An 18000-nucleotide genomic window follows, 5' to 3' on the forward strand; every position below is an offset into this window, starting at 1 on the left:
CCGAGCAGCATTTTCCTCTTTGATGTTTGAAACTTGGATGGAAGCATGGGTCAAAATCAGTGTATCGATGGAAGCCCTCTCGAGCAGAGGCTAGAGAGCAAAGGCCACAGGTCTCTCCCAGCTCTCTTTTTTCCGTCTCTTCTTAATTCTCAGATGTTCAGTTCTTTCTTCAAGGTTATGAGTTATCCTAACTTTCTTGCAATACATTCCCACTACCTTTTTATTTCTTTCACTATTCTGAGCCAGTGAAATGTTGTACAGTACTGATCATTTATGATAGCCCTGGCTGTGACCTCTGCTTTAGACTAGCTGCTGGGTGAAGAGATACTTGCATGCCATCCCTTTCTGCCCACTGATATGACCCCTGCCTTCAACAGTGACAATAGCCTACCTACCTGTCTGCCTGCCTCCAGTTTTTTTTCTTATTTTTTTCGATTGCTGTGGCTACTTATGTTATTATTAGCAGAAGCAAATAGGATGCTGCTGTGACTATTCTACTCAACTTCTCAAAAATGTTCACTAGATCCTCATCGTTCTATTTTCCGATAGATATCTGAGACTCCTCCTCATCTGGCCTCCCTCACATTTCCAGTCTGTTCATTCTCTCTCGACCCCACTTTTACTCTAACATCAGGGTAACTTACTAATCTCTGATTCTGCTCATTGATGCTGCAATTAATGTGGTTTCGAATGCTTGCATGAGAAAAGAGCCCTGTCTTCTGCCGTCCCTTCATTCTACAAATAGATACGGGAATTCTATCATTCACAGACAAGAGACTAGAGATACGATGATGACCAAGATTAGTTAGGGGCTTTCATAGAGGAAGCGTCTGTACAATTAGGAAGAGGTAGAAAATAAATATGCTAATGATCATATTTAAATATATAATTTCAGAGAGTAAAATTTTTCCATGAGAAAAAAATGAAAATACTGCAGTTTGGTAGAGAGTGGCAGGAAAGCGGTGACAGAGTAGATAATGTTTGTGACATTGTGGTCAGCAAAGGCCTTTTTGAAAAGGCAGATTTTGAGCCTAGAACCAAATAGCAAGAAATAAAGGAATAGGAAGAGATAGTGTTGGAGATTTCAAAGCACATATTTCAAAGCAGAGAGACCACAGGTAGGAATAATTTTGATTTATTAAAAAATGGAAGGACTATATGGGGAGAGAATTATGATTATGGGGTAGGGAAGATGAAATTGACCTTAATTGGTATTAAAGAGGAATTAAAGAGGACCCAAAGCCTCTTAGGAGTTTGAATATTATCTCCAATGTAACAGAAAGCTATTGGAAGACAGGAAAGCAGGGAAGTTATATGAAAGATATAATCTTTAACCTGGTTGCATTGTAAAAAATGACTTTATAGGTGTGAGGTTCAAAGCAGAAAATCAGATGGGAGTTCATTGTGCTGTTGCTTGGGCCTGGAGCTTTGTCAGCAGGGTTGGTGAGAATTGGTCAGATAGAGATTAGGTTTTGGAAGTGGAGCCATCATGATTTGTCAATTGGATTGGATTTAGATGTGATGCATATTCTAGCCCACAGAGGAAACTCAATAAATGTTGATTGATTCATTAAAGGAGCAATCGAACTGCGATTCACGGTCAAACTTGGATTCCATGAAGCGCTCCTTAATAGACTTCAACGCTCCTATTTTCCTGCTTCTCTTCTGCCTGTGAAATCCCACTGCAATTTAAACAGACTTCCTCATGCACACTAATAGTCTTCCTTGGATTCACTAATTTATGTGCATGTCTTATCTCCCCTTCTACACTGGAAGCTTTGTGGTGCATAGCTCTCTTAGTCTCTTGCATATTTTACAGGGAGCATCATCAGTATCGACTTTTTTGAAGAGTGAATGATTGCACAAGTGAAGTAAGATGGAAACTAGGTGAAGGCTAAAGTCAAGTCCTTGGTCAGCAAGTGATTCTGAGTTCCACTATCGGAAGTCTGAGGATCTGTCTACATAGATGATGCAGTTACTCAGCTCAGTGAGTGCAGACGCTGCCTAGGTAGAAAGCTGAGCTAGGTGGCTGGGAATGGTTCTGAGACTCGAGACACAGTGTCAGCCTGGCTCGTGGGTGTTAGAACAATTTCTCATGGCTCCAGTCTTGCTCTACCACAAATGGACCTTATAACCCTGCAAATCAGAGTGTCTTTATTCATCAAATATGCATAATAATAGAAAAACTTCAGAACTGATTGCTAAAAAGATAATAGAAAATTTCTCACATTAATAGAAGACTCACTTTGTACCAACTCAGTTACTGCTTCTGACAGCACTACAAGGCAGACACTTTTATTACCTCCATTTTATAAATAACCAATATAAGCCACCATGACACCCAGCACAGGGAAACTCTGTATAGACTAGAGGTGAAAAATCAAAACCTCGAAACCTGTACAGATTATACTTGTTTATAAAATTCAATTTTTCCTGTTGTTTTCGGTCTGAAAAAGGCAAGCTTTCCTAGTTTAAATTTTCTCATTTTTAAAATGGACTACTACAGGGAGTAGGTGAGATAAAACCTATGAAATTCCAAATATACATAAAATTGCCTACCTAAATCATAGAAAAATGTAGACATGCAGAAAGGATTACAGTGATTTTTTTTAACTTTTATTGGTGTATTGTAATTATATGTCATAGTGAGGTTCAAAGTCATACAAACATACCACAAGTCTTGCTGTGTTCCCTCCCCACATATAACACAATATGAGATGGATAATAATGCCTTCATACATGGCCAGAACACAATTTGAACTTTCTTTCAGTAAAGTCGATTTTCAAGTGAGCTATATAAGGCATCAGTACATCACTAGGAGAAAGTATCAAGCCGGGTGTGGTGGTACACGCTTGTAATCCCAGCATTTGGGAGGCTGAGACAGGAGGATTGTGGGTTGCAGCCAGCCTCAGCTACTTAGAGAGATTTTTTTTCCAAAACTCTGTGATACCCAGTTTCAAAATAAAGAATAAAAATAGGACTGGGGTGTAGCTAGGAGGTAGAATGCCTCTGGCTTCCATTCCCAGTGCTGAAAAAAAAAAGAAAAGAAGAGAAAAGAAAATCTATCTTCTAGGTCTTTCATTAATAAAGCCCCTCATTTTCTACAGTTTTTTTGCCACCATGAACTATTCTTCCTGAAAGTCATAGCTATGACTTTCTCATGTTTAGAGGACCAAACACTTAGTAGAAGTAACAATGTGCATAGCTAAAGAGCTCCTTCATGTCTGGTTTTGCCCATCCTAGGGCCTGGGAGACCGTTAGAATGTTAGATAGGAATGACCTTTCTCCAAGTAGGAATCACCTTCTTCTCTGTTATCTTTTATGATCCTCATAGAAATTACACAAAGGAGAAGCATTGCCCCAGTTATGCATACTCCTGAGTTCAATCTTTGTAACTCATATATGGCCCAGTAAAACTTATTTCAGACTTCTGATTTTGGAAATTGCAAGAAAATTATGTATTATTTTAAGCTACCAAGTTTATGCTAATTTTTAAAACAGCAAGAGGAATCTAATACAAAATTATTTTAGCACTATAGTAATGCAGGTACAGTGATATAAAACAAGCAATCTCAGGCAGATAAGTAAAGCATGGATTGACTGTGCTTTGTGGGAAACTTGCTGTACCCTGAAGAAGGATTTCCTTCCCAGTTATTCAGGCTTCTGTATTTAGAGTTAAATCTTCCACTTTATTTTTAATACGAAGTTTAGTCCCTTTTTACCGAAGATAATAATTTATATAGGGCTCCCAATTTCACTGGCTGCTAGTTCATAAGGTTTATCGGAAAGCATCCGTAGATGTCCCTGATGTTAGGGAGGGTCAGCAATAGCATTCATGAGCAGTGACATGGTCACGTGCAATATCAGTATTGTCCTTTAAAGCCAATGTATACCTGCTCTTAGTCCTAGGAAATTTCTTACCTTTGAGAAGAAATTTATCTCTTATTTTGTACATATTCCCTTCTTGTGTATATCCTAGCTATTATGTATACATCGTATGTCTTACTGTCTGCTAGACATCTTAACAGTAACAAGAAAAAGGATGGAATTTCCAAAGACCTGGCTATGGTTCCTGGCTGTCAGTTCTGGACCAGTGACCTCAGAGAACAAATGTCTACACTCTGCATCATGGTGGGTATGCCCTAAACATTTGCTCTTGTCTTTGTTCTTCACTGATCAAGAGCATGCACAGCTCTTATCTTGAAGCAAAGGGACCTTCCTACATACCTGGCTTAAGCCACAATGACTTTGTAGATAAAGGAAATGATCATTGTGCTAAGTATATGTGTATGTGTACGTGTGTACACAATTCATATATAGGGAAAGGGGGAAAAGAATATGGAAAAATAGAGAACTTTAGAAATATTTCGAGAGGAGAATCTTGAGGACTTTACAAAATACTGTTTCTAAAGAATTCTTATACCACTTTATAAAACAAATTATGATTAAGAAAACCATTTGGTATCTCTACATTTGGAATTCATTTAAGTCTAAGGCTACTGGGGCTTTTTCCCAAAATCCCTGCTGGAGTCAGGAAATGAGCTCATGCAGCTCTAGGAGCATGCAAGTCTGTCTCTGGAAATTATTGCCTGAAACATGAGAGAATCAAGCTGATGAGGCAATAAATCCATGGCAGCAGGGCCCACCTACAAATGAGAAGGTGCCCTGGGGCTTAGGAACAACCTAGATGGTAGGGTCGAGGCCCAACCATGCAGCATCCATGAGGATGCCATTCATCAGGCTTTTAAAAACACCTGTTCTATTCCCAAGACTATCTGAGCTGTAGCTGCAAAAATCCATCCCATGAGCTTCTCTGTAGGTGCATAAGGGCCCCAGACTTTGGAGGAGCATGGTGTGGGACTACTTCAAATAATTCAATTCTTTGCATCTAGCCTTCACTATCGTCTTGTTTACTTCTATTTTAGATCAAATCTGCATGATCCATGACAGTAATATGCAGAAAACTAGCCCCATTTGTTTTTCTTGAATCTCTCACAGCACTTGGAATAAAGGATTGCCTATTTCCATTTCTTCTTCTTCTTCTTCTTCTTCTTCTTCTTCTTCTTCTTCTTCTTCTTCTTCTTCTTCTTTTTCTTCTCTCTCTCTCTCTCTCTCTCTCTCTCTCTCTCTCTCTCTCTCTCTCTCATCTCTTTCTTTGTTGTCATCTCTTCTCTACTTCCTTTGGCTAATTCTACTCCTTCTCTGATCTATCCTGAGTCCTCTTATCTAATTTTCCCCATCACTTTTCCGACTTTGTTCCAAGGAGGAAACTTGACACTAAACATTTATACTTCAGGATGAGGTTAAGACCATATCCTAACTTTCTGGAGATCATTTTCATCTTCAGTCTTATATGTTTGTATGATTAGGCCACAATAAAAAAGAATAAGAACAAAGATGGTGATCTTGACACAAGCTCTTTCCTTGTGGATAAAAAAAAAAATGGACCTTGAATGAAGATTCCTGAGGTCATGCCCCAGTTTATTGACATCTGGCATGGAGTATTGTTTGAGTTATGTAAGTTTTGACATCTCAATATCATCTTTTATACAATGAAGTAAATAGTATTAGCTTTCCCATTAAGATGTTATCACAAATTCAACGGGATAGTTCATGTAATGCACACAGTGTACTCTATGTCAGAGGGTAGGGATTCAATATTTTTGCGATACTCATTATAGTATAATAAAGAAAAGGATAGTTATTATGATTGTGAAGAAGTCAATCCAGTTGGATGGTATGAGACAAGTACTTTTGATAAAGAGACTACATGGGAAAGGATATGACTAGAAAGCCAGAATTTGCATTTGAGTGAGAATGTAAACTAGGGAACCCATTCTGTCTACCAGAAAGTGCAGATAAAGGGAAATACAATAACAATCAGGCAAAAACAATGTCATAAGTCATAAGGAAAGCATATCTTCTCATGAAATCTTTTTTAATTGAACTTCCAAGGTATCTAGTTTATTTATATGAAGATAACATATTGTACATGTCTTGGTCACAAGGTAGCTGAGAACTCTGATGATTCATTAGTGAAATATTGCTGGAAGTTTCTTGAGATGGGAGGTACTTTCTCCCTCATTCTCTATCTAAAATTATGATTAAATTTATGAATTCAGAGGGTCACTCAAACCAGAAGTCTGTGATGTGTAATTGTTTAATGGCCATCCTGATACATATTTCAAAATAAACCATCTGAGACACATTTACCAACCTTTCAGATTGAGCCCTGCAGCTAAGTGAAATAGCTTGAGTCCTATTTGACCAGATGGTTCATCTGAAAAACATTTAGGGATCTTTGCAGTGTAACTTAGAAAATCTGAGAGAGGAAGGCATGATATACTTTAGAGAGGAGGAATTGTTGGGAGTAGAGGAGACCTAAGATTGAGAAAATCTTAAAGATTTTGGTGAGAAAAATCTTAAATTTAGAAGAGACATTAAGGGTTACACACTGACCTTGCCCTTGTTACTTGCTCTATCGGGTCCTAATGGGAAGAATTTTCTTCCAGTAATTGTCTAGCTATAGCCCTATCATGCATGCTACCTGTATGTGCACACATTTCCTTCCTGAGAAAGTCAGTGTTCCTTTCTTGCCTCATTTATAAGGGCTTCCATGAGGCTTCTCCCTTTAATGAAACTTTCTAGATCACACCAACCATGCTAATGACTTACTTCTCTTAGCTTCTATGGACTGAGAGAATGCATCTTCTTCTCACAACTCCTTTTCATTTTTACTTCATAATTCATTGTTCTAACTTCACGTATACTAAACCAGTCAGGAATTATAAAGAACCAGAAGATTTCAAGCCATCGTTTTCTATTCATTAAGGCTTTTCTCTTTGAACAAGCCAATTCTGCCTCATTTTTCAGCATCTATAAAAATTTTAAAAATAAATCATTTGACTCTAACTGCTTTCTAAAGGCATATATATATATATATATATATATATATATATATATATACACACACACACATATATATGTATATATTTGTATAAGGAAAAGAAACATTCTTTCTTACTCTCTTAGGTTCAGTAGCTGGCCCTGAAAATTAAACAATTAAAAACCACAAATTAACGCCGGGTGTGGTGGCACACACTTGTAATCCCCATGCTTGGGAGGCAGAGACAGGAGGATCATGTAGATTTGAAGCCAGCCACGCTGGCTTAAGAGACCCTGTTTCCAAATTTAAAAAAGTATAAAAAATAGGTCTGGGAGTGTAGCCCAGAGGTAGAAGGGCTTCTAGAAACCCAGTACCACCAAAAAACAACAACAACAACAACAAAAAAACATTAATGGGGTGAGAGGTTAAGAGTTCATTGACATGTGTAATGGGAAACATGGAAGAACTCAGTGATGAGTGTTTCAAAGGGTTAGAATTTGAGGCCTATATACCAACTTAACAAAGGATGATAAATTGTAGAAAATTGACAAGATGAAGGAAAAGGCCTGCACTTGTAGCTATAAGTTGCAGTAAGTTGTGGAAAGGAAAATACATGAAAAATAAGGGTTATTATTAAGGTCTTTTATGCAGACCCAAGTCAGCACTGACATTCTAGTCAGTGTTTATGGTTCTTTTAACTCCTCCTGATACAGGAGAGCAGAAAGAATACCCTTAGAAAAAAATATGTGTACTTTTATGCCCTGCCTTGAGTCTAAATGGAAAATGTAGAGAGTTTTTCCTGTGGCTGCTATTTCTCACTTTTAGTTTAAAATAATTTTTATGTCCAAGGGGCATATTTTGGAGTCATGTTTGCTAATCCCTTTTCTAGAATAACACACTTGTATTTGCATGTGACTTCTTCACTAGTTCCTATGTACATTATACTTCTGCCTTTATTTCTGGAGAGAGGAGACAAATAGTAAATATATCTAATATATATTTTTTCCTGACCTTGCTATGTATATTTTTATACTTATACAGTGTCAGCAGTGAGATACAGTTATTCAACAGAGAATATCACCTGGTGAAATTCCAAACTGAAACTATATCAAATGTGGTGGTGGGGTTATAAATTTTACATTTAAGCTCTTTGTATATTCTGGATATTGGCCCTCTATCTGAGTGATGACTGGTAAAGATCTTCTCCCATTCTGTAGGCTTTCTCTTTAGGTTCTTGATGGTTTCCTTTGATGAGAAGAAACTTTTTAATTTGCTACCATCTCACTTGTTAATTCTTGCTTTAATTTCCTGCTCTTCGGAGTCTTGTTGAGAAAGTTACTGCCTGTGCGTATATGTTGGAGTGTTGAGCCTATGCCCTCCTCCAATAACTTTACAGTTTCTGGTCTAATTTCCAAGTCTTTGTTCCATCTTGAGTTGATTCCTGTGCATGGTGAGAGGTAAGGATTTAGATCCATCTTTCTACAAATGGATAGCCAGTTCTTTCAGAACCATTTGTTGAAAAGGCTGTCTTTTCTCCAGCGTATGATTTTGGCCCCTTTGTCAAAGATCAATTGACTGTAGGTGTGTGGGTTTGTTTCTGTATCTTCTATTCTGTTCCACTGGACTGTATGCCAGTTATTGTGCCCATACCATGCTGTTTTTACTACTTTTGTTCTATAGTATAATTTAAAGTCAGGGATTGATATGCCTACTGCATAGTTATTATTACTGAGAATTGCTTTGGCTATTCTGGGTCTTTTTCCATCTAAAATTTCTGACTGATTTTTCTAGGTCTATGAAGAATGTCATTTATTTTGATAGGTATTGCATTGAATCTGTAGATTACTTTTGGCAGAATGGCCATTTTGATTATATTTATTCTGCCTATTCATGAGCAATGGAGATCTTTCCATCGTTCCAGGTCTTCTTCAATTTCTTTTAATCTTTTATAGTTTTCATTGTAGAAGTCTTTTACATTTTTGGTTAGGTTTATTTCTTGGTATGTTAGTGGTTTTGAGGTTATTATGAATGTAATTTTTTTCTTTATTGCTTCTATTGTGGATTCATTGTTGGTATATAGAAAAGCAACTGATTTCTTTAGATTGATTTTGTATCCTGCAACTTTGCTGAATTGCTTAATCAGCTCCAGTAGTCTTTTGGTTGAATTCTTTGGGTCTTCTAGATAAAGGATCATGTCATCTGAAAACAAGGATAGTTTTAATTCATCTTTTTCTATTTCACTCTACACTAGCAAAATAAATAACCCAGTCAAGAAATGGGAAACTAAATTGAATAGGCACTTCACGAAAAAGAACAGATACAAATGGCCAATAAATACATTAAAAAATGTTCAACATCATTAGCCATCAGGGAAATGAAACTCAAAACTATGCTGAGATTCCATCTAATCTAAATCAGAGTGGCAAGCATAAAGAAATAAAAAAAAAAACAACAAATTCTGGCAAGGATGAGGAGAAAAGGAACTCTTTTGCACTGTCGGTGAGAGTGTAAACTATTTCAGCGACTATAGAGATTAGTGTGGAAATTCCTTAGAAAACTGGGAATGGATCTACCATATGATCTAGCTATACCACTTTTGGGTATCTTTCCAAAGGGGTTGAAATCAGAGAACTACAGTAACATATGGATACTCATGTTCATAGCAACATAATTCATAATAGTCAAAATATGGAACCATAATCACATCATTTTTGTTGTACTTTAAAATAATGAATAACACCTAATTTATTGGTTTGTGGAAAGACTAAACTAATTTAAAGTACATAGAATGATGCCTAGTTTAGAATTAATCAGTAAGAGATGTTGATGTATTTATTGGCTATTCCTTTTCTTTTGTTTAAAAGACAGACTTCTTTTATGATCAATACCCACTATAATGTAAAGGAAGAGTTGATCATGTGAATGAAGAGGAATGCAGGGCATATTTTAATATAACAACCTAGGATGGGGCTATAAAGATACTGTAAAAAAAAATGAGCCATCATTTGTCATTGTCTTTTTTATGTTTTGGGGGGAGGTACTGAGAATTTAGCCCAGGGCCATGCTACCTCCAAGCTACACCTCCACCTTTTTTATATCTCACTAGGTTGTTGAGGCTGGCCTCAAATTTGCCACCCTTCTATCTCAGCCCTCCTAGTAATGGGATTACAGACATGTGCCACAGCACTTGGCTTGGGGTTACTTCTTAAAATAATACACAGCCAACTCTTCTTGCCCAGAACATACCTAGAAAAACACCCTTTCCCAGATGGCCCCTGCTTTCCTCAACTTCTCAGGTAAAGCACAATACTCTTTTGATTGTACTGTTACTTAATGAAATCCTGGTGTGGTAGACAGGAGACTATGAAGTCTTTGAGAGTTAGATGAACCTGTAGTCTGTGTGAACAGAAAGACTTCAAAAAACCAATTCATAAAGCCAGCAAATGTGGATAGGGAAAGCCTGGACCTCTAAGAGGCTCAGCTGATGGATGATAAAGTGTGACTGCTATTATCCTAAAAGGTTATTCTTCCTAGAACCAGCAAAAAACATATTTTCATGTGAATTTCAGGAAGATAAAAATGTCACTCCTGGAAAATGATGTGTGGCAATTTTAAAAATATTTTGCTTAATTATTAATTGAGAGATCGATTGAAATGTGTTTGCTGAAAGTAGATGAGGGCTATAAAGGGAGAATCATGAATCGGAGTGTGAGACAAAGCAATGTTTGTGAGTTCTGGGTTTTCCATCCCCGCAACCTTGGCTAAGTCATTTAACCACTCTGTATTTCACTTGATTTCAGCTATGATACAATATTATGTAAGATTAAAAGACACAGGTAATCAAATTTGAACTAATTAATTTATGTATTTTTTGTTTAACTTTTGACTTCATGTAGCTAAATATGGTGAAAAATTAAGAAAATGGCTACTAAACACAGGGCACGGTGGTGTATGACTATAATCCCAGTATTTTGGAGGCTGAGACAGGAGGAGCACAGATTCAAAGCCAGCCTTAGCAATTCAGTGAGGCTTATACCAACTTAGAGAAACTCTTCTTCCAAATAAAAGCTAAAGTAGGACTAGGGGTTTTCTCTTAGAGATAGAATGACCCTGTGTTCAATCCCAAGCACAAGAAGAAGGAGAAAAAAAGAAGGAGGAAGAGGAGGAAGAAGAGGAGGAGGAGAATGAGGAGAAAGAGGAGGAAAAGGAGGATGAGTAGGAAGAGGAAGAGGAAGAAGAGAAATAAAGAAAGAAAGAAAGAAAAAAGGAAGAAAGAAAGAAAGGAGGAACAGAAAAAAAGGTTACTTAGAAAATTTTTTCCATCAACTACTAAGACCAGCTTCTTCTTTACTGCCAAACTGACATAGCTCAAAACAAAATGTATGAATGGATGATGTGGGCAAAGATAGATACAAAGATATGCCATAAATACATTATCCAAAATGAAAAAGACAATTATAAGGGCCGATATGGTGGACCCAGTGAATTCTTGATGACCAGAGGAGCAAAATAGCCATATTTCTTGGGTATTCAGCAGCTCTTCATAGGAAAATACTGAAACTAGACCTTGGAATGGGAGTAGAGAGGATCTGGGAAGAGCAGAGTTTTTTTTATCCAAGCTGACCCTGCAGACCTTCTTCTAAAAGGACTGGCACTTCCATCACAATCCCGTAAGTCCATGCACTGAGCAGAAACTCTGCTTAGCTCCCCAGTCTCTTCAACCATGAGGAAGAAGCAGTAGCATTGCAATTTTATATCAAGAAAACACATGCTCCCTTTTTGCATTATATCAAGTGCCCATCAGAAATCTTTTATATTAAAGAAAAGGAATAGCCAAGGAATACACTAACATTTCCAAAATCAGGCACCATGCTGTACACTTTTAATGTATAAATTAGTTTAATCCCTCTGTACACCAACAAATAAGGTATTATTAACATTATTTCTAAAAAGAACAAAAAAAATCTATTGGAAGTGAGATCATTCTTTCAAAGCCAATGTTAATAAGAGAATTTATGCCTGACTCATTCCAACACTGGAGCAGTGTCCTCAAGGTCACAAGGCCAGCAAAGCACAGACCCAAATTTAACCGAAGTCCACCTACTTGTGAGCCTTAGCATGGTATACTACATCTAACAGTGATAAACACTGTTGGTTTTGAATGATTGTCTCCTCTGTCCATTTATGGCACCACCACCCACCTCCCCAAGTGGAACTGACTCTCCCTCCCTGTGCTCCTATCTTATTTAGTAGAGACATCTATGCCAGAAGCTGCCGTACTCATTGGTCATTTTCTACTCCATGCCTGTCTCCCCTATTAAGTTGTAAGCTTCCAAGGATAGAATAGGGGATTATTCATCATTTTATCATTCAGAGTTTCATAAATGTGAATTAATAACTGAATGGATAAATGCCTATGCCCCCCCCCAGTTAACCCATGCTCACAACTTGGCAAGAAAGCCACATTCTTCAGAAAAAGATCATAGGGGTGTGTTAATTGTTGCCCAATTATCATGATATCGATGACCACGTAGTAAATGTTCTATAAATGTTCATTGATAAGAAGGCCACTTTTAATTCCATGGTTTCCATTAAGTGGAAAGTTTTAAATGAAGCATCATACTACTGATTTCCAAAAACAGGGACTGTTTTCAGAGGTGAAGTGTCTTTCAGAAGATCATATAGCAAAGAAGATGAAGAACCTGAGTTTCTCAGGGGTCTGAGTGAGACATGGCATTTCATAGTGAGTTGCCAGTGCATACAGGGTATTGGTGGGTTTTCTCCCCCTCCACTGTCCAGCTGGACTCCAGGGGAGTGGAGCAAACCAACAGAGTGATTAAGTCAGTGTGGTCTCAGCAACGCCCAGAGCCCTGGCAATGCCCATAAAGCTGCCTCACTCTTGGAGTGGTTTGGAGTGGGGCATCTGCAGGATCTTTAGGGCCAAAACTACTCTTACTTCCTGTTGATAGGAATCACCTGAGTATCTTGTTTGAGGACACATACTACTGAGTCAATCCTCTGAGTCAGACTCTCCACAAGAGAGCGTTTTTTTTTTATTTTGGTTTATTTATTTATTTATTTTTCGCAGGCCTGGGAATGGAACCCAGGGGCATTTGATCTCTGAGCTACACCCCCCCCCCAGCCCTATTTTTTATTCTTTATATTGAAAGCAGGTCTCACTGAGTTGTAGAGGGCCTCACTAAGTAGCTGAGGCTGTCCGTGAACCGCGATCCTCGGGTCTCAGCCTCCCGAATGCTGGGATTACAAGCGTGCGCCACCACTCCCAGCCTCAAGAGAGCGTTTTTGAACAAGCGTGCCTGTGATTCCATTATCAGTTTGTGAAACTTTGCTTTGAGAGAGGCTAAGGCTAGACTTTAAAGCATGAAGGTGGTATCCACACTCCAGAGGACAGTTACTGAAAGTCGCTTTTAACAGTACCCCCCATCTATGTCATAAATTAAGGACTCAATCCCTCTCCATATAATGCCCTAAGATGGGTCCCTTGGAGTAGGGGCTGGAGGGCTTGCCTATGCCCACCTGATGGAGTCACTGAATGGTTTTGTTCTTGCACTCATCTCCTTTCAAAATAAGTAAATACAATTTTAAAAAATAATAATAATCTGCTCATGGGCTTCTATGGGCTTTCTGAAGAGGACTGTAAGCATCGGCCTCTGATTTTCTCTAGCATCCAGAAAGCAGGGCTGAGCTGTCTCCCAGAGGAGACTCTGGGAGGAGAGAGAAGCTGCTATGGCAAAAAGGGGACATCCGCATGCTTCCCAGGCAGCAAAGTAGCACGCAGCAGCCCAGCCCAGCCAGAGCTCGCAGCGTGCCGGCTCTCCAGGGCAAGTTTCCTGGGAGCGTCCTTTCTCCACCGACACAGCTAAGTCTCCAGTTCTCCAACAGATGTTCCCCCGGCAGCTCTGAAGTCCAAGCACTCGCGGCTGCAGCGCAGAGTCCAGAGACCCACACGCTGTGGCTGGGGAAGCCCCAGCAGGCAAATGCCAGGATCAGCATGCAAAGCTGGACTTTAGCCCAGGTCTGTCCTCACCCCGGGGGGCCGCCGGCTTTGCACGGTGCATCTGCCAGGAGCTGCTCACTTTTCCCCTTTGCAAGTCTTTGTTCTAAGCCAGACGTTGCTCGGATTCTCTAATTAACTCCCTCCACTCCAAAGGGGTCCGGAGGCTGGGATGCACTGCCAGCTTAGAGGATGTTGACTCTGGAGTGGGAGTCGGAAGGACTGCAAACAGTGGGTATTGTTGTGATTATATGTGCGTCTCTGAAGCTGCTTCATTTGCTGGGACTGATTGATTTTTCGGAAGGTAAAGTGGTCGCTCCCAGTCTGTGTATTGGTCAGTTCTGGTTCCCAACCGGACACAGATGCTGCCAAGTTGAAGGCTTAATATCCAGACTAAAAGTTTTAAAATATGCGTGTTTGACTTAGTGCAGCCTAGGGGACTGGACAGTTCATTTCTGTTTAGCCAGATATTTGACACTGGGAGGGAAGGATTGTGAACCATTGTCTTTCTAGATGAAACCAATTTGGGGTTGTGGTTCTTTGATGGGTTAATATATAGTTACTGTCAAGGTGGGAAGTTAGGACTGTACTATGGTCTGATAATGTGGGTTGGTGTTTTGGCTGTCAAGTTCCTGAAGACTACCACGCCTTAATGTCATTCATGATCCCATCCTCTGGAAGACACATTTGATTTGTGAGGGGAATATCAGCCCGTACCTGGTTAGTTAGGAGGTACGGGGTGGAGCTGGGTTTTTGATTATGATATAAATTGGGGACATTTTTGGTGTAAGATTGAGTTAGTGGGTGCTCAGCTACACTGTGCTTTGAGCACTTAATTTGCAGAAGTGTTTCATTTACTGTACCCCAAACACCACTTTGTTTCCTGAGTGGAAGCACACACACACATGCACACACACACACACACACACACACACACACACACACATGCACACATACACACACACGGCAGCCTTGTCACTACCGATAAACATCTTATATATCTAATATGTTTTATTTTTATTATGGTCCAAAATCAATTTTGTTATCCAAACATTGGAGAGCTTAAAGAAAAAAGTTGATTAACTTGGCCTTACTGATTTGAATATATAAATATATGTATATATATACATTACATATATTTTCATGAAATATATGTAATGCTTTTATTGCAATAATATACTTCATACCATTTTAAATTGAATCATTTGATATTGCTTACCCTTCCTTTTCTTTCTTCACAAGTAGAATGATGGAGTTCCAGAGATAATTGCTAATATTCCCTTCTAGATAAAGATGCAATCTTTTATTCTGAGTTATGAATATCTGCTTCTTACACTGTGTAGAATCTGAGGAGACAGAAATATTTAAACTTTCCCACACTGCTTATAATATTTTAAATGACCAGAGATAAAACCTGATAACTAAGATGACATCATCACACACTACATCTGCACAGGTTGTTTCTGTGAACATGTTAATGATGACAAATGTATCTTAACTCCATCTAGTTCCTTCTTCCACCAAATTGTTTAATTAGGTCTTAACTTCTCAGTCCAATATAAAAAAAAAAACATGATAAGTTTTCATGTAATTTTCATCCCTTAATGTTTTCTCAATCTGTGACAAGTACTTAACAAGTACTTCTTAAACACAAGAAATATTGCAATGCAATTAAATAAAACCCCTGAAATTAGATTTTTACCTTTTCTCATATTGCACAATAATTTTCTTTAAGCCCTTGAAACAAAACAATGCATAAGAAAACTTCTCAGTGTCTTACATGACAATCTTTGTTTCTTTGAGAGTTATATTTCAATGCACTAATGTTGATGTCTTAATAAAATTCTGGTAGGATAATCACACGTTTTATAATCAGAATAACTTGTTTCTCCATAATTTTATAATTCCATTATTAGTTTTTGTTCTCTGTACTTGGTTGGACTGTAGCTCCCAAATTTAGTGACCTACACTCAAGGTTTCTTGGTTTCAGATCTGGGTTCTAAAGAATCAAAATAGATGTATTTGAGAAGTCAACATTCACAAGGATATGAAATAATTGCCAATTTTGCATATTTCTTTTATTGCCAATTTTAATTGTAAACATTTTAAAATCTTTTAAAAGTTCCAAATTTTAGATCCCCAGCAATAACTTGGCTCTTTATTTTTTAGCTTCTATGCTATATATTACTTAAAATTGAATGTTTTAAGATTAAAAATTCAACTTGAGTTCAAACAATATGAAAAGTAGAGTTGTAAACTTTATTCCTCCCTCTAGACTTAAAAAAAAGAACATTTCGAACTAATCTAAAATGTCTGCCTTGAGATGGATATCCAAACCACATTCATATTCATATCTGAATTTATTTTCTATACACTTATAAATATAGATATTCCTGTATATTTATAAAAATTATGTGAAATGTGAAGTAACCCGGAAAACACTTTGGATTCAATATTCAAGTCTTGATCATGCTAAAATACAAGGCTGCGGCTTGCCATCATATATAAGGTAATACCCATATTTACCTGACAAATCAGACCTTTCTTATTCTGACATACATCTTAAAAAATGTTGGTCTGTTCGAGTTTTCTCATTTTACATAAGAAATGAATACAATCCAGAGAGCTTATTTATCAGAAGATAAACCTAACTGAGAGGCAGGGCCAAAACTACTGAACCTTAAACAGTGTTATCCTTACTACCACACATTTTTCTTTTACTCCTCTTCCCAATATTGGGAAAGAGAATATATAAAAACAGGCATGGTAAATTTCCTGAATTCTCTTTTTTTGGGGGGATACTGGGGATGGAAACCGTGGGCTTTCTACCTCCTAGCTATAACTCCAGACGTATTTTTTATATTTTATTTGGAAGCAGCGTCTCACTAAGTTGCTGAGAGCCTCACTAAACTGCCAGGTTGGCTTCAAACCTATGATTTTCCTGTCTCAGCCTCCCAAGTACTCTGATTACAAGCGTGTGCTACCATACCCAGCTATAATCTCCTGAATTCTTGACTCTTTTAATCTGAATTGACCACTAAGACTTAGTGAAATATCTGAAGAAAAAAAAAAAAAAACACATTCATAGAAAATGAGATCCCACAAAAGCTGCTTAATTTCTACAAGACTTTTGCCTGAACCCAAGAAAGCAAGGAATGTAAATGAGTTAAAGCAGACTACATTGACCCTTACTAGAGTAGAAGCCAATTAGAAGAAAGACAAGCCAAGTGGTATCCAGGGCCCCTTTCCTTCAGAGGTCTGAACTAAATTTTGGCCATAGATGATACATATTCAATGATGACAAATAGTAAATTCGAGTGGAGTCCAGGATGAGACACAATAAGAATATGAGAAATCTGTCCTAGACGTCCTGCCTGTGTTTTCAAAGACTATAACAATATCTAAGCAGGAACTGACCCTAAGCTTTTTAATCACCAGCCAAGTAGAGGATTAAAAAACAAAAGGCAGTTAAAAAGCAAGTCAAAGAAATTGCATCTGCATTCCTTCTTGCTGAAAATAATAAAAAAGGGGCCAAGGGTTATTCCTGTGTAGATTGCACTGCTTAGCAAATATGGGCCATAATAAGTCAGGGAATTAGCTATTGTTCTTGGTGGGGAAGAGGAGATGAGGAGGTCCAGAGCAGAAACCTGAGCTTCTTTTAGGCAACAATGAGCTTAGATATTGTCCTCTGTAGACAATGACACTTCAATGGTGCCATCAGGGAATATTTCCTCCAGTGTGACTTTGTATATCAATTATTTAGAAAATACTTCTGAGCCTATTATTTGAAGTGAAAGTCTATATTAATGTTGAGATAAAGCAGTATCACTGAAGCTTGTCATTTCTAAGGCTGGAGAGAATCAGCCATGAATAGAAAAGTGTTAAGAGAAATAATTCTCTGATTGAAGTTAGTTTTCACATTTGATAAAGTCCTATTAAAAATCTCTTTCACTTGAAATCCAATATTTCAGAAGGAAAAGTAATTTATGAAGAGGATTAAAATGACTAATGAGATTTTAATATAGAGATTTGAGATTTTACAGGCATCTACTCATCATTAAGGGGAATGAAGAAGGATGCTAGATTAATTTTATCATT

At 37.9% G+C, this 18000-nt stretch overlaps 1 protein-coding gene across 6 annotated transcripts in view; it reads left to right on the forward strand.

Annotated features, from left to right (window-relative positions):
• KCNIP4 (potassium voltage-gated channel interacting protein 4) overlaps nucleotides 1-18000 on the forward strand; it is a gene marked incomplete at both ends in the record, with an annotated part of 1202216 nt that overhangs the window by 925721 nt on the left and 258495 nt on the right. For 2 of the 6 annotated variants that reach the window (XM_080697129.1, XM_080697131.1), the window contains one exon: nucleotides 14095-14206. The exons of the other annotated variants lie outside the window; for them this stretch is intronic. In XM_080697129.1, coding sequence (XP_080553255.1) covers nucleotides 14095-14206 — 112 coding nt within the window. Of the gene's footprint in view, nucleotides 1-14094; nucleotides 14207-18000 lie in introns of those variants that run through there. 6 annotated transcript variants of the gene reach the window in all.

Source organism: Muscardinus avellanarius (assembly GCF_963383645.1).
Source record: "Muscardinus avellanarius genome assembly, chromosome: 6".
In the NCBI taxonomy this organism is placed as follows: Eukaryota; Metazoa; Chordata; class Mammalia; order Rodentia; family Gliridae; genus Muscardinus; species Muscardinus avellanarius.